Source organism: Eptesicus fuscus, chromosome 16 (genome assembly GCF_027574615.1).
Source record: "Eptesicus fuscus isolate TK198812 chromosome 16, DD_ASM_mEF_20220401, whole genome shotgun sequence".
Lineage (NCBI taxonomy): Eukaryota > Metazoa > Chordata > Mammalia > Chiroptera > Vespertilionidae > Eptesicus > Eptesicus fuscus.
Window position 1 is genome coordinate 5,695,741 of NC_072488.1, and position 22,347 is coordinate 5,718,087.

General features: G+C 41.1%; 1 protein-coding gene across 1 annotated transcript in view; it reads left to right on the top strand.

Moving 5' to 3' along the window:
- VSNL1 (visinin like 1) overlaps positions 1-22,347 on the top strand; it is a 58,497-nt gene that overhangs the window by 8,330 nt on the left and 27,820 nt on the right. Inside the window, exon 2 of the mRNA XM_008162396.3 lies at positions 21,956-22,122. Within this exon, the coding sequence (XP_008160618.1) occupies positions 21,961-22,122 (162 nt within the window). The 5' untranslated portion in view covers positions 21,956-21,960. The remainder of the gene's footprint in view (positions 1-21,955; positions 22,123-22,347) is intronic.

A 22,347-nucleotide genomic window follows, 5' to 3' on the forward strand; every position in this document is an offset into this window, starting at 1 on the left:
TTCATAAAACAAGAGGTCTTGGCAAAGGAGAAACTGGAAAAGGATGACATTCTTCCACAAAGGTGCTCTGTAGATGACCAGGTACACAGGAGTTTTATATCGTTCATCTTTGGCTCTTGGCCAATATCAGCTTCAACTGAATATTGTAAGTTATCTCTGGCTAAGTCATGGGAGCAAGGAAATGAAAACAGAGATTATTTGTTTTTGTAACAATATTAACTAGCACGGTTATAAAGAACTTAGAATGTACAGGGCACTATGGTGTATATTTACACACAGTACCTCATTGAGTCCACATTACAGCTCTACAAGTAAGGATGCTTCATTTTGTGACTAAGTAGCTGTGTCTCAGAAAGTAACTTATTCAAGGTCACACTTTTACTAACTGAAAAGGTGTTATTTAAATCCAAGATTTGCCCAGCTGGCATGGCTCAGTGGTTCAGTGTCAACCTATGAATCAGGAGGTCATGGTTTGATTCCTGGTCAGGGCACATGGCCTGTGTTGTAGGATTAATCCCCAGTGTGGGGTGTGCAGGAGGCAGCCAATCAATGATTATCTCTCATCATTGATGTTTCTGTCCCTCTCACCTTCTTCCTTCCTCTCTAAAATCAATAAAGATATATTAAGAAAGTAAACAAAAAATAAACTCAAGACTCTTTTTAACTATGGAAAGCATACTCATTCGAAGAGAATAATGTACCAGAAATGAACTCCCATGTACCCATCACCCAGCTCTAACTATTATTAAGGTCACTTTTCTTCCCCCTCCAGTAGGTTAGTTTGAATAAATTAAGATATTATATTATTTCATCTACAAATATTTAAGTATATATCTACAAGGACTCTTTAAAACATATCCACAATACTGTTACACACCCCCCCAAAATAAATTAATTTCATCAACTATTTGGTTAGTGTTCAAATCTCATAAGAATTGTTATAGTTTATTTAAATCAGGTTCCAAATAAGGTCTTACAGTTAGCTAATAGAGAGCAGCCTGTTTTATACAAGACATTTATGCAATACCTATTTCTCTCTAGAGAGAAGTATGGTATGGATAAAAGAGACATGGCTTCAGAGATGAGTGTAGTCACTCTGAAAAAGTTATTTAACTTTTATAAAACGGAAATTATATCCCTGAGATTAATTGCAAAGATTAATAACATAATGTCTATGAAAGTGCTTAGCACAGTCTCTGGCATGTGTAAGGTCTTCAATGAATGTTAATTTCCCTTCCTAAAAAAAATTTAAATGGAACAAAAGGGACTAACAGGCCAAGAAGCTTGAGGAAACTTCTTGGACTACTTTGGCTACTGATCCCTTGAGATCGCTCCCATTTTGTTTCTGGATGGAAATTTGACCACAATTGTGCCAAAGTGGCTAATGACTAATGGCTCTGAATCCTTCCCACTGCATGTTTATACCTCTGTATAGCTTCCCCACATGAAAAGGAAGTGTATTTGTGACTTTAATATGATCTAAAATTCAGAAAAATGACATTATCGTAAAATATTTTTAACTTCATATCAATTCAAAATAATACAAAAATTAAAGTATGATATGTTATCAGAGGTTAATATAATGTTGCAAAGGTCATAATTTAAAAAACAACAAATAGAGGCAATTAATCTGATTGAGATTTGAGTTTGTTTTTTGTTCACATGAACTCGGCAGGTCATTTAATTCCTCACATCTCAGTTTCTCAGGGTATAAAATAGAAGTTCTGAATAAGACAATCTAAATAATGTAAAGATTAGACATCAGCAAAATGGGAAAATTGAAATAAAACTGGACTATAAATCAGAACCAAATTTGAATTCTGACTCCACCACTTAATGGCTGTGTGGCCTTAGGCAAATAATTTAATCTTTCTGAGCCTCAGTTTCTTCATTTAAGTGTGAATTTAACCTGTCTCACAAAATTGTTGCAAATCCTAGAGATGATATATATTAAAGGCCCAGCAGAATCTTCACATTGAACTTCCACTCAATTTTTAATAATGAAATAGTATTTGTTATTCTCAAAGAGCTTTTAACCCTTTGCACTCACTTGCTTTTTTCTCGATTCCTTTATTCTACTCGGGATTTAATTTTTTAAATACCCCAGATTTTACAAAGTGCGGCAGTAGAATGAAAAACTGGAGTTTCTTTTCATACAAACTTATTTATTTGGATTTTTTATATTTCAAATTATTGATACATTCAAAGAGTATAAAAAGAGCTGCTACCGATGCTAACCGTGTCAAGTCACACTCGACATCCGAGTGCAAAAGGTTAATTTAAGTGGAGAAATTAAATGAATTCATAATCAAGAAGTATACAGCTGAATATAGCTGATGTGCTAGCTCCTAAATTGGGTACATCTAAAACCATTTGTGAAGGTAAATGGGTACTCTTTCTAGAACATGAATGTTTGAATTTAGAACATTGTATTTATAAAGGTTCCTAGCACAATGACAGTGACATAATGTTCTTGTACTGCTTGTGCCTGCTTATTAAAAAAACTAGGGCCCAGTGCATGAATTTGTGCACCCTGAAAGGAACTGTGGGCCGCAGGCTGTGGTAGGCACAGGGTTGGGTCTTGGTCCATCCTCTGCACCCCCATCCGGCCCCTCCACTGCGGCCCCGGTCCCCTGTCTGCCAGCAGCCCCTGCTCCCATGCGCTGATGGCACCAGCCCTGCCTGCACCTGCTGATGGTGCAGAGCAATTGGGGCTGGCGCCAGCAGCGGGTGCGAGTGGGACTGGTGCCCCGATTGCTCCTCGGGAACAGGGGGAGGTAGAGAAGCCCTCAGGGGCAATCAGGGCTGGCAGCCGCCACTCGCATCCACTGATGGCGCTGAGCAATTGGGACCGGTGCTGGGCACCGGCAGTGGGTGTGAGCAGTGGCTCCAGCGCTGGCTGCAGGTGCGAGTGGGGCCGGTGCTGGCAGCAGGTGTGAGCACCGGGTGGGACCACGGTGCGCGGGAGCAAAGAATTTTCAGTAACCACCAGAAGCTAGCCCTGATGACAGCGACTGGTACCCCGCTTGGGTCTGGCGCCCCCCCATTCACCTGCTCCACCATCCTGCCGCAGCTGATGCCCACCATGTTCCGCACAAGCCCCCTGGTGGTCAGCGCACGTCATAGCGGCCAGTTGTTTGGTTGTTCCACCATTCGGTCTATTTGCATATTAGCCTTTTACTATATAGGATGTAAAGAGACCAGCTTCTTCTATGTTACATGGGAACCACTTCCTAAAATGCCAACCAGAGGTTGCTGGTAAGAAGTACTCTGATTTATAATAGGTCTATAAGGTTATACATCTGTGAATGAAAAGAAAACTCACTGGGAGATGTTATAATAGAAGGAAGGCTAAAAATTTATATAGTTCTCCAGCTAGTTTCTCTGAATTGTAGCTACTGTTTCCTATGGTAGATAACCAAGAATCACGTCATTTCTCTAAATTCAGAGCCAGCCTGGACAGCACTGATTGTTTACATGGTGATTGAGTTTGTCTCATTATAACAGTGATAATATTCCAGTTTTGTGGTTGTCTAGAAGTAGATATAAGGGCAGAATATTTCTTTTTTCATTAAGTGAAGAAGACAGAGATTACTTTGTGTGTGTGTGTGTGTGTGTTTTTCCCCCAGAAGATTTTGTGTCTACTCTTGCAAACTCATTTGACAAAACTCTAAGAACTAGAACTAAAGAGGGCTGCTGTTGGCATTTCATGCAATTCATTAAACAATACTCAGTCCTTCAAGTCCCTACTCACACAACAGCTCTTAAATGAGCTTGATTGTGCCTGGCTGGTGTGGCTCAGTGGTTGAGCGCCTACCTATGAACCAGGAGGTCACGGTTTGATTCCTGGCCAGGAATTGCAGGCTCGATCCCCAGTGAGGGGTGTGCAGGAGGCAGATTCTCTGTCATCATTGTTATTTCTCTCTCCCTCTCCCTTCCTCTCTGAAATCAATAAAAACATATTTTTTAAAAATGAGCTTGATTGAAAGCTGAGAATTTGCTCTTAAGTGCTTAGTGATATCTTCTTCTAAGTAAAAGAATAATACTCACTGCAGAAAAATTGGAAAGCAAAACATAAAAAAAAAGAATAAAACCACCTACAATCTGTTACTTATAGGCTATATTTTCCTCCTTTGTAAGTATTGTTTCTAATTGAGACTACTCATTTCTTTAAATTTTATATTCTACTTTTTTTCCCCTTAGCATGACCCTTGCAATTAAAGCATGTCACAAATGTTATCTTAAGACATTATACTCCATTATATGTATGGACAAGGTTTACCTCACTATTCTCTTTTTATTATACATTTTAACTTTTTAAATACCACTGAGGGAAATATCTTTGTACACATTACTCACTGCCATTTTAAGGGTAGCCTGGACAATATCCTTGACATAGATTTCTGGACATCTTTTGTAGAATGAGTAATCCCTTTGAACCTGGGCTGGCTGCTTAGTGACAGAGGGTAAGATTCTAGAAAATCATAGGCCAGAGGAGTCATAACATTTAGTACTGGGTGGGAAATTTGTCTAAACTACTTAGTAATTTTCAGGACTGACTTTATGAGCCAATGGCTGCATTCCTTCTGGAAGCTCTGAAAAGTCTCTTTTGACCAAAACCTATCTGCAATTGCCTGATATCCCATCACTTCTGTCACTTTGTTTGGAACAGGAAGTAGGAAAGAGCGCCAAATCTAGGCTGAGCTCCCAGAACACTGGTTCATACAGTTTTAATGGCATGCTTTGCTTTTATTATCATTATTACTACTACTACTACCACTATCATCATCATCCTCTTCATATCATTGCTAGTAGCATATTCCTCATTGGTCTGTGAATTCCTAGAAAGCAGACACAGGGTATGATTAATCTTTGGATCTCTCATAGGTCTAAATGAAGTGGGCCAGGTGTTAAATGACTCTTAAAATGATGGTATTTTGACCAAGCAGAATGCCTGCCTAGTATCTTTGTTTTTCAAAACCTGTCATCAAGCACATCGGCCAATAAAAATACATCCAGGATTCTGTGTGGTCCAACATCCATGACTTTGACATTGCTGGTCTAAAAAAGGAAACTCCTGGATTCTGAATTTTGCATCCATTTTAAGGTTAATTTAAAAAGATTTCTGTACCACAGGCAAGCAGTGTTCATGTGCAAGAGAAAACCCAGCATTTATGAGCCAATATTTTTACATCAGTAATTATAGAACCATGTTTACTAAATTGCACAATCTAATAAAAAGAAGAAAATTCTACAATAATGTCAAGTCATCACTTGCTAAATAAATGATACCATTAAAAGTGACTGGCTGGCAGACGTGCTGCTACAAGGAAAATCATGGCTGTAGGGTCACACAGACCTGCATTCAAACCCCAACACTGCCACTCACTAGCTGCATGGCTGCAGTTTTTTTTCTAAAAATGAAAACTGTTAGGTCTACCTTTCTTAGTCCTTATAAAGATTAAATAAGATTATGAATCAGGAATACCTAGACCAGGGCTGGGGATAGAGAGAGTGTACAATAACAGATAGTTATCATTGTTACTGTTTGCAGTGATATGTGACTAAGGCCCCTAGGTCCTTTTAGGACTTATTCAAATACTAGAGACCTGGTGCATGACATTCGTGCACTAGAGGGGGGTCCCTCAGCCTGGCCTGTGCCCTCTCGCAGTCCGGACCCCTCGGGGGATGTCTGCCTGCCACGGGGGTGGGAGAGGCTTCCGCTGCGCTTGCCAGCCATGAGCCGGCTTCTGGCTGAGCGGTGCTCCCCCTGTGGGAGTGCACTGATCACCAGGGGACAGCTCCTGCATTGAGCGTCTGCCCCCCTGGTGGTCAGTGTGCATCATAGCGACTGGTCATTCTGCTGTTTGGTCAATTTGCATGTTAGCCTTTTATTATATAGGATAAATAAAGCTCTTAGACTGAACATCTATCTAATTGACCAGTGTATTCCCAGGGCCAAGCCCAGTGGACAGCATATCATAGATGCTCAATAAATACGCATTGAATGAATCAAAGAACACCAAAAGGTCCCAAATGTTTGTCTAAGATTTGGAATAGGGAGGAGAGAATTTCTGGCCACATGAGGAAGATATTTCAGGGGCAAAAGGGTTTCCTCCTGTGAGTAATTTCCACTTCTGACAGATTTTTACACCTTATGATGTTCAGGTGTTCCAAACTTCCACAGTTAACTAAGCACAGAAGGGAAAAGAGGGGCTTTTTGAGGTGCACAATATTTGTAAACACTCAGGGCACATCTCTCTGTGCTAAGGACACTACAGATGCTTTGCTCTGCATTATTTCACTCATTTTTACAAAGATTCGATGAGATAATAGTATTTCTACTTTTGGTGATGAAATTGATACAGGGGTTGAGTAATTTGCCTAAAGTAATGATGTTTGTAAGTAATAGCTCCAAGATCCAAAACAGATATGTGCTCTTTCTACTTACTTTACCTTCCTTTTAATACTTATTATGTTAATTTCACATGAGGTATTGCCTCTCTGTCTTATCAAATCATTCATTCTTTTAACAAATACCTATTAAACATCTATCATTTGTCTAGTACTAGATATATAGGGTGATTTAAATCAGCCATAATCCCTGCCCTCATAGAGATCAGAGTCTAGTTAGAGAAACAGATATCAAACAAATAATCACAATATAGCATAAAATTATATAAACAGGATTAAGTAGCATGGAAGAAAATTAATCAATGCTACAAGAAAATTTTAATGGGGAGACCTATATTGAGCTGTTTGAAATAATAGATTCCAGGGAAATCCACTGAGGTCTAAGTTTCCAACTCAGCCTCCTGGGATTGCTGCTAAGACCTGTGTACAGTCTCTGGGCCTTGAGAAGGAGGTGGTGGTTGCTGTATTTCTCTTTGAGGAGAATGAGCCTTGCCCCTAAGTGTTAGCATCTCCCGTTTTATCCATCGCTTGTAAGGCCTCAATAGCGAGGACAACAAAGCCATTTACCAGATAGATATCAATTTAATTTTAGCATATCTCCAAGAGAAATCTCCGAGATAACCACATCCTGATGCATAGCTCACTGGGACAGTTTCCAGACAGAGAAATCTGCAAGCACCTGAGTGTCATGTGCGCTTCCCAAACCCTTCATTACTTCCATGTGATACAGACCTGTGGGTCTTTAAACATGCCCAAATGCCTCCACAATTCCATTAAGTTAAAAGTATTTTATTTATTTATTGACGTATTTATTTAGTACTGACTATGTACTCTGAAGATAGAAGACATTGTTCATGCCCTCTCACAACTCACATTCCAGCAGTAGAGACAGATATCAGTAGTCTGCTAAGAACAATCATGAAAGAAGCATAGAGTGCTGAGGAAGCCCTTCTAGGCACATAAACCCAAACCTCCACAGGGTGAGGATTGGAGGCGGGATCATTTGGGGGATGCCAAGAATACGAACTAGCTAGGCAATGGGAAAAGGGGTGCAGGGAGCAAGGACCAAAGCATACAATAACAGCAAGAAAATACTTTCAAATGCATTGTCTGACATAATGTTTTAAAGGATTCAAGAATCTTGATTGAATAAGATGGAAAGAAGTGTGGATTTTGTAATAAGGCTCTGTCACAAAATATTCTGAGTGACATGAATTATTTTATCTGTGAAATTTAGATAATGATACCTATATGACAGATTATCATGGTGTACATGTTATAAATATTACCACATAGACATCAATTGCTGCCTGGTCTTTAAGGTGGTAGTAATGGTTTTAATAATAGGGTCAATAATACTACCATGGTTAATTTATATTGACATAGCCTCTAATCTTATTTAAGAATGTTTATTTCAGTTTTTCCCTGAAGTTGGCAATAATTAAGGACTTGACTGACTTTTGCATATCCCTATTGAGCTCCTGAGCAGGTAGATAGGGGAACTTAACCTTGACCTTTCTTTCAAACAATTTTTGTAGCGACAACCTCTTTGCATTGAGCACATTCATATAATAACTATAACAGCTATCACTATCAAGAAGAGGAGCTTGTATTTAAAAATTATAGAAAGTTAAGGTATTTCTTTTAAAAATATTAATTACCTCTTCAGTACCAGGAGCAAGCCTAGATATAAATAGTATAAACAAAACAGGCCAAGTTCCTGCCCTTTTGGAGCTGACATTCTAGTGAAAGAAGTCAGTAAATGATCATATAAACTAATAACTACATTAGCTAAGTTCAGATAATTCTAAGGCTACAAAGAATATAAAACCATGTAATTGAAAGTCATTAGGAATGTGTTGAAGGAGAGACAAGTTTTAAAAATTTAAACAAAAAGATTTTTTAAAAAGTGACATTTGAGCAGTGACTTGAATGTTGAGATATCAGCCATTAAAGATCTTAGGAGAAGAGAATTCTAAGGAGAAAGGAAAACGAATGCAAAGGACCTAACATGAGAGTAAACTTGATGTGTTAGAGACAAAGCCGCAAAGTGAGTGTGGCTGTGGCAGAGCAAATAAGTGTTATTGAGAGGAGGTGCAGTTGGAGAGGTAGGGTGACCATACACCCCAATTTGCTTAGGATAGCCCTGAATAATGCCTGTTGTCCTTGCATAAACAATAGCGCCTTCTTTCATTCTCAAAGTGACTTCATTTTTGTTTGAAATAAGTAGTTTAATTATAATGACCGTTCAATATTGTATGTCTGCTTTTTCCACTTAGAATATAAGTAATTTGCCATGTTTCAACATAGTACTCACAGTTTTATTGAGTTAAAGTGCCATAATTTACTATGCATTTCTATAATGGGGAATGGTTATAGTTCTAGAGTTTTTACCACCATTAAATAACGCTGCATTAAATATATCCTTGTGTATAACTTTTTCCTCTTGGACTGTTTCTTTAAGACAGCTTCCCCTGAAATTAAAAGTGTTGATATATAAAGCTTCTTGATTTCTAGTATTTTTTAGTGGGTTGCAACAATATACAATTTTACTGTGCTCGATTATTTGTAGGATTGAAGTTGGCCATTGATATTTAATCTTTTGTTCATAATCTGTTCATATTTCTTGCCCAGATTTCATACCCTTTTCCCATTTATTTTTAAGCATATTTAGTACTTAGAAGGCATTTATGTTGCATATTTCCCCATTTTAATATTTGCTTTTTTTCTGGTGTTTATAGACTGCCTAATCTTTGAATTTTTATGCAATTCTATCTACTTATATTATCTTTTATAGTTTCTGCCATTGCTTTTAATGTTTAGAAAGCCTAACGTAACCTTAATAAGTAAGTTAGAAATGTTTTTGGGTTTTGTTTTCATTATTTGTGTTTACTCTGGCATGAATTATCTAGTCACACTCCGATCATTTATCTCTTCTGATTCTAATGGTTTCCTTAATAACTGTATTGGTTTTATATTCAAAGCTATGGGTATACATACACAATAACTATTAACATTTGTCTACCATATTTTCAGTTTCTAATTGTTGTCTTTGACTTAATTTTTGTATTAAAGTGTTTGCTCCAACTGTTAATGTTTTTTAAAAGGTGGGATATAGTATGATTCTAACTGAGGTTTTTCATCAAATTGCTATCAAGTGGTGACAATAGCATCACTTACAAGATTATATTCCCTTTTCCTCTTGTTCGGAAAAATTTCTTTCATCATATATTAAGTAATTATGTATAGCTGGATCTATTTCTAGACTCTCTGTTCCTTTATGCTAATCCATAAGTCTATTTTTGTGCCAGTAAATCCTTCACTTATTTGAGAAGAGCTCAAATTTCCTCTTCTCAAATAAGTGGAAAGTCTTTGCTTCTCTTGGCTAAAAATGCTCAGTACCTTCAACTGCTGCTTTCGTATTTAGCATCCCAACCTGTCCCCTACCCCTAGGAATCAGAAGCTAGCAATTGTGAGATAACTGACCAAGCTGTGGAGTACCCTTAAGTTGTCTTCCTTGGGAAAACAAAAAAACAAAAAGCAACCATAGATCAGGATACCATCCAGGCAAGAAGAAGAAAGGCAAACTCTTACATTGAAATAATAGTTTTTGTCCTGGAGAATACTTTGTTTCTCATCTCCTTTAAGAAGACAAGAAAAGCTATCAGTGAATAAGAGAACTTCCAGGGTTCAAATCCTAACTCTACTGTGTTCTTGCTGTGTGACCTTGAACAAATGTCTTCCATTCTCTAAATTTTATTTTCCTTGACTGTGAAATGAAGACATAGTGGCATCTACTTCATAAAATTATTGTAAAGATGGAGTGCATAACCCATGAACACATAGAAAGCACTTGATAAGCTATAATTATTACTGCTAAAAGTCATTTATATGGATTTATTATTTCATTTAACATTTTGAGGTTGTATGTAATTTAAAGCTGAACGAACAGGGTAGGAAAGGTTCAGTCACTTTCCCAAGGGCTCCATCTAATAGAAGTGCTAGGACTGGGACCTCACCTCAGATGTCTAACGCCTGTGCTCCTTCCTGTGGATGACATTACTGCACAGCATGGTTAAGGTGCTTATACCTGATTCTTTGGGTCTGCACTGGTTACACAGGTGCAGCTGCAAGTTCTTAGGTGAAGATAAGTAGAAGGTTCAAGTATATGATTGTCTTGAGATTTCCTATGGTTTCACTATGGAAAAGTGTTGTATTAATGGGAAGGAGAGGTATGGTTTTATCCTAATCTACAAATTAGCTGACGAGGAAACATATCCTTTCAAACTAAGTATTGCTTAACATACTGCTCCAAGTGGCAGGACACAGGCCCAGAAGCATTTGTCATCCCCACAGGGTGATGGAGGAAGCAGCGCTTCCTCTCCTTCAGCACCCGTTACCTGTGCTCTCAGAAGGCCCAGGGGCGGAAGGACGTGGGTAGAGGATGCCATGTTAGCAGCCTGTGCACACAACTGCCAAATCAAACAGAACCGGAAGGTCTAATTTTAGCCCTCTCAGCCTTGGCATTGTCCCTTTCAGTCAATATATTCATCATGTACCACAATAAAGTGCTTTGTTCCAGCCTTGCTGGATACTTCACAAAGGCCCCGCAAGGACAGGGTGAGCATAATTCAGAGCTAGAAACACATCAAAGACAGGAACCTTCCTAGAGAGGGTCCGCACTCCCCTGGCAACCTTTGGAAAATGTGTCTTTTCCGCCCATCTTAGTCCCAAAGATCCAAGAAGGGGGCACGTGGCTGACTCATCTTCCTCCAGCTTCTTCCTTGTGAACCTTCTGTTGGCAGCTCATCACCAGGTGCCTTCACCCCTTCCTGCCTGGGATTTGCAATTTACTCCCTCTCTGCATCCCTGCCTCACAAAGCCCACTTCTTTCCATAGCTGGGGCTTGGTTTTTTGTTGTTGTTTTTTCCTGAGATATCCTGGAGAATGCACTAAACTAAGAGTTACAAACAACCTTACAATATACAAACTGCCTCCATGGTTTGTTCCCTACAATGACCTGGTGAGTTAGGTGAGGGAAACTTTCGTAGAACTTTCAAGGATGAGAAAACTGAAGCTCCAAGAGGCAGCAGACTTTTCCTAAGGTCGTACAGGAAAACACTGGCAGAGTTGGGACTGAAACCTAGCTCTGGTGTTTTAGGGAAAGGTGTCCCATGAACCAATCAAAGCACAGAAAGCCCGCACAGGCCATCTGGGAGGGCCCTGCAAACCTTTCCTAAGGATATCAGCTGGCTTCGTGGCCAACAGTTCCAGGTTGAGGACCCAGAATGGTGGCCCTGACCTTCAAGTAAATTTCCTCATACTAAAAAGAGAGTGGGGGATTTTGATCTACAGACACATCCAGAGATACGAAGAAGAAAATACATTTTTCATCTACCAGTCTAGGTTTTTGGCTAAGCTATACCCTGTAATGACAGACAGATTAATAGGACGAAAACAAGCTGAAGTCTAATAACACATAGACCTCTAGCATACATGGGAGAGAACCAGGAAAACTGAATAACTCTTCAAAATGGCCCAAGTCACCACCTTAAATACCATCACCAGTAAAGACACAAAAAAATATTAGTTGGGAGGAAAGCCAGTTGTGGGAAGCTATCAGGCAAAGCCCAGCAATCCAGGTCAAGGTTGTTATGCAGATTTAAGTCAGCTGCCTTCTCCATTAATAAGAGTTTATAGGGATTTGGACATCTGCCTGTTCCAGGTACAAAGAGGGAAACAGCCTTACGGATAGAGATTTCCCTTTATAAATGTGTCTTTTTGAAGGGTAACATTGACTTCGTTTTCAGAGATTCTCCTATGTCTGCTGTTTCTTAAAAATAATCACCCTAAAATATTCCTATGCCAAAGCAGCATATTTTGGGGCGGCAAGTTCTACTCTTCTTCACCTCCTTGGCTCTTTCCTTTGACCTTTAAATGGATCTCTCTCTGGACCTCATTGAACTATCCTAGATCTGGCCTTAGGCGCCCCGAAGTAATGACCTATGGATCATCTTCTCTGAGTTTTCTATCTTTCAAATTTGAATCTTAATTATTATAATGAACATGGGATAGATTTTTCCTATCTTATATATCATTTAAGCTGTGACAACATTATCACAATACTGTGGGTAACATTATTACACTCTATCTCACAGAAGGCAGCACTGAGCCTCAAAGAGGCTTCCTAACATGGCTGTCCTGAATGTCAGAGACTCTGATCCAGGGATTCCCCCACAACAACACCATTCTCCCTATCATTGCCTCTCCCTGGTGCCGGGGGAGGGGAAACAGAGCAGTCTTGAGTGCCATGCTGAGGACTGGATTCAGAGGGAGGATATGAAGGCCACTGAAGGGGTGAGGTGGGGCAGTGACATGATTAGATTTTATGCTTCAGAAGGTCATTTCGGCTACAGTGTGGAAGATGGATTTAAGCAGGGCAAGACTGTTGATGGGGAAACAAGTTAGAAGATTATTGTGATAATCAGAGTGAGACATAAGAAGATGATGGCCTGATCTAACGTAGTGGCAACAGAGTGGATGGAATTTGAAAAAGTTAGGAAGTATAACCTACAGACTACTTTAACTTGATGATCGATTAGATAAAGGAACATAAAAGAGAGCAGAGTCCTCAATAACTACAGGTTCTGAACCGGTCCCTGGGCAGATAGTGGGGCCATTTACCCAAAGAGTAGCCCAGTAAGATAACATGTTGGGCCCTGACCAGTTTGGCTCAGTGGATAGAGCATTGGCCTGCGGACCGAAGGGTCCCAGGTTTGATTCCGGTCAAGGGCATGTACCTTGGTTGCAGGCACATCCCCAGTAAGGGGTGTGCAGGAGGCGGCTGATCAATGTTTCTCTCTCATCGATGTTTCTAACTTTCTGTCTCTCTCCCTTCCTCTGTAAAAAACCAATAAAATATATATATTTTAAATTAAAAACAAAGATAACATGTTGGGTCTAGTAAGTTATAGGATACAAAGGTGGACATGTCTAACAGGCAGCTAGATATATTATCTAGTATTCAGGAAAGGCCTGCACTAGAGAGCGATTTGGGAACCATATTTACATTTGTATTATATGACAATATTGCATGAACATTTGTTGAATACATTTATTGTCACATGTCCTTCAAGCAGAACATTTTACTTTTATAAAGCCAACTTTATATGCCAATTTCAAAGTTCTCTGTATTTTGAGACCCACCCACACCAGTTAAAGTCTTTTTTAGAATTACTGTGCAGATCACAGTTTAGGAGCACGGTCAGTGCAAAGGGCTCTCCGAGGGGAAAGAGCCTAAGAACCGGAAGACTTGAATGGCTCTGCCTTTATCAGTAAACACTTGGACATGTCACTCGCCCCTCAGGATACCCACGTCCTCACTCTGAGAACAAGGAGAGGATACACACCACTTATGCTCAAGGCTGCTCCTAGCCCTGTGACTGGGGATGTGCAGGTGACACGGGCCCCTGGTCTGCACTTCTCTCTCACGCCTCCCTGCTGCTTGAGATAAGGGCCACGGTCCTACCCACTGGGACTTGGCAGCACAACCTAGATCGCAATCTGTTGGACAGAAGGCTGTGATTATTAATGAAAGCACTTCCTCTGTTACCTCACAGAACTGAGGTTCTGATGCTGCCAGAGACAGCCCCTTCCTTTCATAGAAACTGATTCTCAAACACATTGAATAGTCACAGACAAGATGCACGGGGAAGTAAAAATAAGATGCAGAAGAGTGGGTGGCTGCTTGAAACACTCCCAGCTGAAAGGTTACCAGCTATTAATCAGCTCATACTTCTGTTCAGTGGGCGAGAAAGGAATTGAATGGAAGCTTCACTCAATAGTTGATGCTTACTCAGGGCTGTGGGGTCCTCAGATGACTTGAATATGTCAGGTCAGATATGAAGCATTTTTACTTAAAGGAAGGAGAGTAAATAGGACTATGGGAAATTCTCCATGTCTCACAACCTGTGTTCTTCTCTTTATACCTACCAGAGCGGGTGTAGGTATAGAGGTTAGGCTGACTCCTAGATGTCTAGGCCTGAATCTTGAAATGCCTACCTCTCTGCTAGAGCTGCCCAGTTTGCTGGGTCCTGTGATCAGGGTAAGAATAGCTACTGTTTGTTGAACAGCCACTATGTGGAAAGCACCGTTGGGAGGAATTTAATGTGTTATCTCAGTAATTCTCATAACAACCCAATGAGCAATGTCATCATTTCCATTTGACAGATGAGGAAAATGAGGCTCCAATGGGCTGAGTAACTTGTCAACAGTCATACACCTTGTATGCAGCAAAAGCACCATTACATCCCAGGTCTGACACCAGCACACCTTTTTCTCCATGAAACTAAGTTTAAGTAAAAAAATAAAAGACATTGCACCCTGATTAAGAAAGAAGGGAACTCACAAGATGGGGTGAAAGGGAACTGAGTCTGAGCAGAAACATTTCCAAAGTCATAGCCTGGCACTTGGGCACTATGTAGTCTAAGCTGTGGTTCCCGGGTACTTGGGAAATGTCCTTTGTTCCTGGGAAAGGAGAAAGAAGATGGCAGTTGGGTCTGACCCCTAAGGCTGATCAGTCCACTTGACCCCTTGCAGGTAGAGTCCATGAGCACTTGGCCACCTAGTTACCAGGTAGTTTGGAACCACTTAGTCAGATTCATGGGCTCGGGTCCACTAGCAGCATCCTTCCTTGGGTCAGGGCTACCCCATCCAGCAAATCTCCGGGGCCCCTTCAGGCTCTCAGCCCTGAGCTGTAGAGGGACAGCCTAGGGAAGGGGGCCACTCTTCACACCTGGTCACAGGACATGGATTGGCTCTTCCCATTCCTGCAGGGTCTAGGAACTTCAGCCCATCTAAGTGCCCAGGGATCACTGGCCTCCAAGTCCTATTGCTGAGCCTCAGTAGCCAGGGCACTGCTAGGTTCTGTCACTAACTCCATGTTTCGTGGCGTAAGTCCCCTAGCCTCCCTGGGGCTTCTCTAGAAAACAAGAGAGTTAGATGAAATGATTGATCCCTGGGGCTCACTTCTGCTTTCATCTTTCTGTATTTATTACACTTTCTGGAATGAAACTCTTGTCACTGGCTCTAACACTGCCACTGCCATCAGAATGTTTCTCCTCATTGATTAGAGATCAAATAAATACTCCCTCATCGTGAGTCCCCAAGAGTGCAGTCTGTGTCCCCACCTGTCTCATGCTTGTGGGCCAGGACCTTGGCTCTAATCTCATTCGGTTCAAGGTTTGAGTCAAGTCTCCAGAGAACACCAAGAGAAAGGATTTCTCCCCTTTTCCAAAGCTGCTCGGGTCCACAGAGACAGCGTAAAAGGCCAGCCTGTGATCTCTCCCTGTGCCCTGGGACATGCAGTTTGGGGGCTGTGAGCACTTGGCTTCGGGAGGATGAAGGAGAGACGAGCCCAAAGAACCAGCGTGTCAGATACTTGCCTTTATTCGAAAAGAATACCCCACACCATGTGCCGGGCAACGTTGAGTCTGGTTTTCAGGGTTGTTTCAACAGTCTCTGGAAACTAGCAACCTCGTGTCATTTGTTTATAGGATCCAAAAGGGTCGGCGATGGGAACTGTTTCAACACTTGGCACAGAAATACACATGCCTCCTGGCTTCTAGGCTTTGTTTGGCCTGGAGGCAGCTCGCTTAGGGGGTGGCAGAGTGGGAACACCCAGCCGGGTCAGGAGATAGGGGTTCTCACCCTGGCTGTCATCAGTCATCTATGGGATCTTGGACAGCCTCAAGTTCTCCAACCTAAAGGCGAAGGGCGTAAAACGGGAAGAGCCCAAAGGCCATTTTTTGAAAGCTTTGGTCATCCGTAGTTGTGTGATTTCTAAACTCTCACTGCTAGTGTCCCGAGGGCTGGATCTTGAAACCATATTAGGGAGGTCACGTGGAGGGAGGGAGGAACTTGGGTTATGTCTGGGCTGCCTTGGGTGTTTTGTCCTTAGACTTTGATTTTTATTCATATTTGTATCGGTGCTTCCCAAATTGACTGAGGATCATATTCACCTGAGTAGCTCATTAAAAGCACAGAATTCCCTCAAAGAATGGGTCTCATGAAGCTGTATTTTTAACCAAGACAACCAAGGATGATTCTTGTACTCGCACATGTTTGGGAAACACTGTTTAAGAGTTTTTCACCTGGGAATCAGTTAAAGGAGAAGTTGCCAGATCTAGTAAGAATTTGTCTCTCTGTTCCTTGTGATCTTTAGCTCTGTGCTGTGAGCATTCACCTCACCATGGTCCATATCCCAGGAGGTTTGACTGTCTCCTGCATTCAGTTCTCACCCTTTAAGATTGGAACCATGTCTTCTCCGTTTATCTCACCATGCCCAATACAGGGCCTTTCTCAGAGAAAATGCCTATAAATGTCTGCTAAACTGACGTACTGAGAGTTAACCAGGCCACAGGTCATTACTGATACAAAGAGAACAGTAGTGAGAGCTTGTAGAGAGTGTCATGGAGAAGACAGCATTGGGACCAAGCCTTGCAGAAGGAGTAAGATTTAGATGGGTGGTAAGGAAAAGAAAGGGCAATTTTGGCAGGAGTCTAAGTCTGAGCAAGGCTAGTCTCTTCCAGTTATATCCATGTTCAGGTGAGGAGCCCTTGTTCTATTAAAGGCTGGACGCAGGTAATTGACACTAGAACCAGCTCAACTTGCAATCCAGACCCCTGTCAGTCCCACAGGCCTCCAGTCTGAGCCCCTAAAGCCCTTTCTCTGCTGCTCTGAGTCCTATTTCCAGGGCTGCTTCCCTGTTGATGTGCTCATCTTGCTGTGTATCTGCACCTGTGCCTGGACCGCTCCATCTCAGCCCCCCAGTCTGTACATGGATCTTGCCAGGCCGATGGCCAGATTACATGAGAGAAGCTGGACCTGATGTTCTGTGTGCCTCATTACATGCAGCAGGCCCTGCCGTGTCCTGGGAAGCTGGACTTAGATATCAGCATGGGTCGGGGACAACTCAGGGCAACACACACAGACACACACACACACACACACACACACACACACACACACACACGATGCAAGTGGGTGTTTCTTGGCTCCCCTGCTGGTCCTCTTCCCTCTTCTAGGAAGTTTTCCAGGTTTCTCCTAAGGGCACGCTTACATGTTCTGCCTCTTCTGCTCTGGACTACTGTTATCAAGACAGGGTAGAAGGTGGATGAGAAGTGGGCGAAACTCAAGGTAGCAAGACCAGCTAGCAGGTGGCTGCAGAATCCAGACAAGAGATGACCGAGAACCTGTATTAGAAACCAATGGAAGTTCTTTCATTCTGTCCTAAGCTTTTTACTAGCTGGTTGAGCTAGAGTAAATTACTTAATCTCTCTGAGTGTAAAACTCACCAGTAAAGAGGGGATGGTAATCACCTCTTTCTTACCGCATTGTTATACTGGCAAATGTGCACAAAGGCCTTTTGTAAACTGCAGTGTAGGACAGTTTAGTCTTTTCTACAGGCAAGTGGGAATGGGATTTCACTCAAGGTGTCCATCCCTGGTGGGGGTTCTCTTGCCCATCAGAACCCCTCCACCCGTCCCACTTTGTGCCTAGCACCAAGTTTCTCTTTATTGCAACTCAAGCAGTGAAAAGTTATTTGGTTTGTGGCTGGGCTGGTTTTTACCTTGCAGCCTGGAACTCAAACTTAAACACCAGTTCCTGTCCCCTCCCTTCTAAGGTAACAAACACTCAAGTACAGACAGGTTCTCAGGTAAAAAAAAATCCACATGTGCTGACTCCTTTGAGACAGCCAATTTGAAGTCTGTGACTCCAATTTTCATATTTACAAAACTTATGTTGCAAATCAGTGAATGGAAGGGGTTAGAATGGCCTTAAAGATCATCTGGCCCAAATCAGTTATTTTTCAAAGAGGGAAATTGAGCCACAGGGAAGGAAAGGATCTTACCCAAGATCACAGAATCAACTAGAAACAGAGCTGGGATAAATCTCCCTCCCAATATCACTGGGAACTTGATAAGTTTTACTTTCATTTTTACTCTTTCTGTATTCCTGGTCCCAAGTGAAAGATACTACTTAACCCATATCATTGCTGCCCAGAACAAAAGGAGTGTAGGTGGGGAGTGTTAACCCATGGATGCTTTTTCATTCACTTATCAAACATTACTAAGCATCGCCTTTATGCCAGGAACTGAGGGTACGGGGATAAAAAATGGATCTCACCTTCAAGGTGTTCAAAATTTAATGATGAAGATAGACAAGAAAACAACCTCCAGGAAGACTGACTAGTTTCTATACAGGTCAATGAAACATTCCTGCCACATGCTGCCTGTACTTTATACTATGGTTACAATGATTCTCTTCAGATATAGATTATTATAAGACTGATTTTTTCAGAATAAAACATACCAAATACTATAAATTGATGAAGATCAGTGACAAGGTCCTTGAGCATCTACTTCATAATGGCCAGTCCCCCTCATTCATTCATTCTGTCAAAATATATTTGTTGAGCATTTAGAATGAGGTACCAAGGATGAAAGATAAATAAAAGACAGTCCTCTCTCTCAAGAAACTAAATAATAATGATCATGGAAGCTTTTACAAGGTAAGAGGGATGCCTAGGAGAAAGGATGCTTACGTTGGCCTTATAAAGTCAATGAAGGTTTCACAGTGGAGGTGGTCTGTGAGCTGAAGCCACTTGAAGAAGAAAAGGTCTGCTGAGCAAACAAAGGGCACGTGATTCTAAGAAAAGAGAGCAGCATGTACAAAGCATGGACCTGTGGAAGCATGTAAGACCTGAGACCTGTAATAGTTGATGGTTGCCAGGCATATGAAGTGAAAAGACAGATGAGTAGGCAGGACCGGTGCCATGGCAGAGAGAGAGGACTACATTCTGTAGACAATGGTGAATTATTGAGAGCTTTAGGGAGAGGATTAGATGGTGAGGTTTATATTCCAGAAATTCATTCAAGCAGCCATGCAGAAAAGGTGGCTTGGAGTTAGACAGCCCAGTGAGGAGGTTGGTCACTAATCTAGACAAGTCCTGATGAGGGCATTGTCAATGCAACTTTGAGCCAGTTCAGAACTTGATTTTCTGAATGATTCACTCATTGCCAGACACACCTGCATGATGGTGCTGATCACAAAGCATATCCAAGAAGCATGAAGTTATGCATTTGATTGTTCAGAACCGTGATTCATGGTCCTGACAATGTTTCTTGCATGTGTAAGAGACAACCCTCTTCCCAGGAAGCTGGGGAAGGCTAAGCAATCATAAGTGATCCACGGAAAATCCAAGCTCTCCTGCATAAGAGAGAAGCTGACACTTTGACCTTCAAAAGGCTTTTGGAAGAGGTGGTTTTAAATAATTTTTAATGCATTTTTCCATTATTAATACAAACTCACTTCTGAGCTTGTGGTTTTCCAAAGAAGGCTCTGGCAAAGTGACTGATCTCTCTCTCTCTCTCTCTCTCTCTCTCTCTCTCTCTCTCTGCCCAGAGACACTGATTCTTCCTGCTTTTGCTCCTTCTGTTCCTTCACTTAACATGCCTTCCATTCACCTGTCTGTGATTGTGCATAGGCGTCTTGCAGATTCAGGTTCAAATTTTAGTTCTGGCCACACACTGTATGATCTTGAGAGAGCTGCCCTAATCCTTATTGCTGAGTTGTCATAAAGTCATAGGCAAGTTCATGAAGTGCTCAACATAATACCTAACCCACAGCCAACACTCAGTCTTCAGTAGCTGTTGTTGTTAGGTGAGATTCTAGTTCAATAGTGAAAATTTGTAATTCTCTAAAAAGAACCAAGTATTGAAAGTTTTACGTCTTTTGATGATCAGGGTAGCCATGAATTACAGTTTTCTTTCTCAGATTAATTAAACCCGACACCTGAGGACTTACTTGATTTCCATATCCAGCTGTGGAATCCCACAGTAACTTATAATTAAGAGACAGTTGCTAATAAGAGATTTGGAACTTGAAATTAAGAGCAGGAGTAAATAGAGGAGCTCCATAACAAAGGGCATGGATGCTTATCCTCAGGGCATTTTCTCAAACATAAGAGCCTAGAACACAAGTGGCCATCTCAATGGTATCTTCTCCCTGGGCTGTGTGCTGTTGGGAGGGCGCTGCGGAGGAAGCCTCCCCAAAGGGAGTGGCTTTGTGGGAGAATTGTTCAGGGTTAGGGCAGGTTCCTGACAATGGGTGTGGAATCTGTTTTAGAAGAAGGTAAAAAAAATAATAACTAAGTATGTGATGAGATTGCCTTTTCTGGGCTATTGCAAGCGTAAACCTGCCTGGAGCCTGGGAGAAAATTTGTCTCAAGAACGTTGAATGACGCCCTAGGTCCACTTGGGTAAATTCTTCAAAACCTAACTCAGTCTCCTCTGAACAATTTTAAAGATCTTGTGATATATTCCTTATTCTGGTGGTCCCTTAGATTTTCAAGTTTGCTTTGACTTTTTAAATCAATCTGTGGCTAATTTGTTTTCACTCTTTTTTATTATAAAACAACACTAAAAGGAAATTTTACAAAGTGATCCTTAATTTTCCTGCACTAATGCAACTATTTTAATTTTGGAGTATTTTTATCTTTGTTTACCGATTTCTTTCAGTGAAGCTAAAAGAGTTTTGTTATTATATGTGCTTTATTAAGGAAGACATTGAAGATAAAGCAGTTAACATTGCCATAAGTGACAGACATAGTAAATGGCCAAATCAGGAATAAAAATCAGGAATGACTTTAAACCTACGCTCTGTTCACTTACAGTCTACTGTGATAATGGCCACATAACTTGGCACATAATTGACGTAGGTAACATTGTGGGGTTTTTTTTTCTTCTTTCTTTTTAGGTAACATTATTTAATGTACTATTATTTTTACTTACTAACAGTAATAATAAAAAAATGGAATTATGTCAGCTGAAATTCACCAAATGATCTTTTGAAAAAGCCACCAAGAGTTAGTCAACACTGAAAGCGGTATTGTTGGAAGTCTCTGAAGATAAGAAGAAAAATAGAGAATCAATGTGACTAATAAACATGAGCTGTTTCCATTTGGAAAAAAAAATCTGCAACTTTATAACTAGAACAACTGAGACTCCCTACCATTGCTGATCAGCTTTCCAAGCCACTTTTTGATTATTTGCTACAAAGCCTTATTGTTCTTATCAATAATCTCAATATTTCCACAAACTAAATGTAGAATTAGGTACCTGGGTAGCAAATAAAAATAAACTTAATTCATCGAAAGAAAATATAAAGAATGCCCATATACTTTACATGAGTAGCATAAAAAGGGACAGGTGCCTTCCCATGTGGTAACCAATGCCACGTGAAAGATGACACATGATGGAGGAGGGTGAACTCTACAGCCCTTTGAACTGTGAGAAGAGGGTTTTGTGCTAATCTCTTTTCTAGAATACCAAATAGAAGGAAGTAGACTTGGGGAGACTTTTATCAGATACCCTGGAGGGAGTTCCCACCAAGGAACTGCTCAGCACTCCAGCTTGGCTCCTAATCAAGTTTGAAATAATCATAGCCGTGGCACTAATTGCATTAATTTGCTTTTCTTCAGGCAAAATGGGGAAGCAGAATAGCAAACTGGCTCCCGAGGTGATGGAGGACCTGGTGAAGAGCACAGAGTTTAACGAGCATGAGCTCAAGCAGTGGTACAAAGGGTTCCTCAAGGACTGTCCAAGCGGGAGGCTGAACCTCGAGGAATTCCAGCAGCTCTATGTGAAGGTACGTTGTTTGTTAATCAGGCAGAAAACATTGTCTTCGTGAAATGCAGCTTCATGGGGAATTATAATTCCAATTAGCCAGTTTGTTTCACCCAAATAGAAAAATTGACAATTTTAAAAAATGCAAAGGGCTGTGCTTTGTTCAGAGATAATAATTTCTGAACAAGAAGAGTAATTGTTCAATCAAACCACTGAGTAGAGTTTAGAGGATGACAGGGCCGGTAAA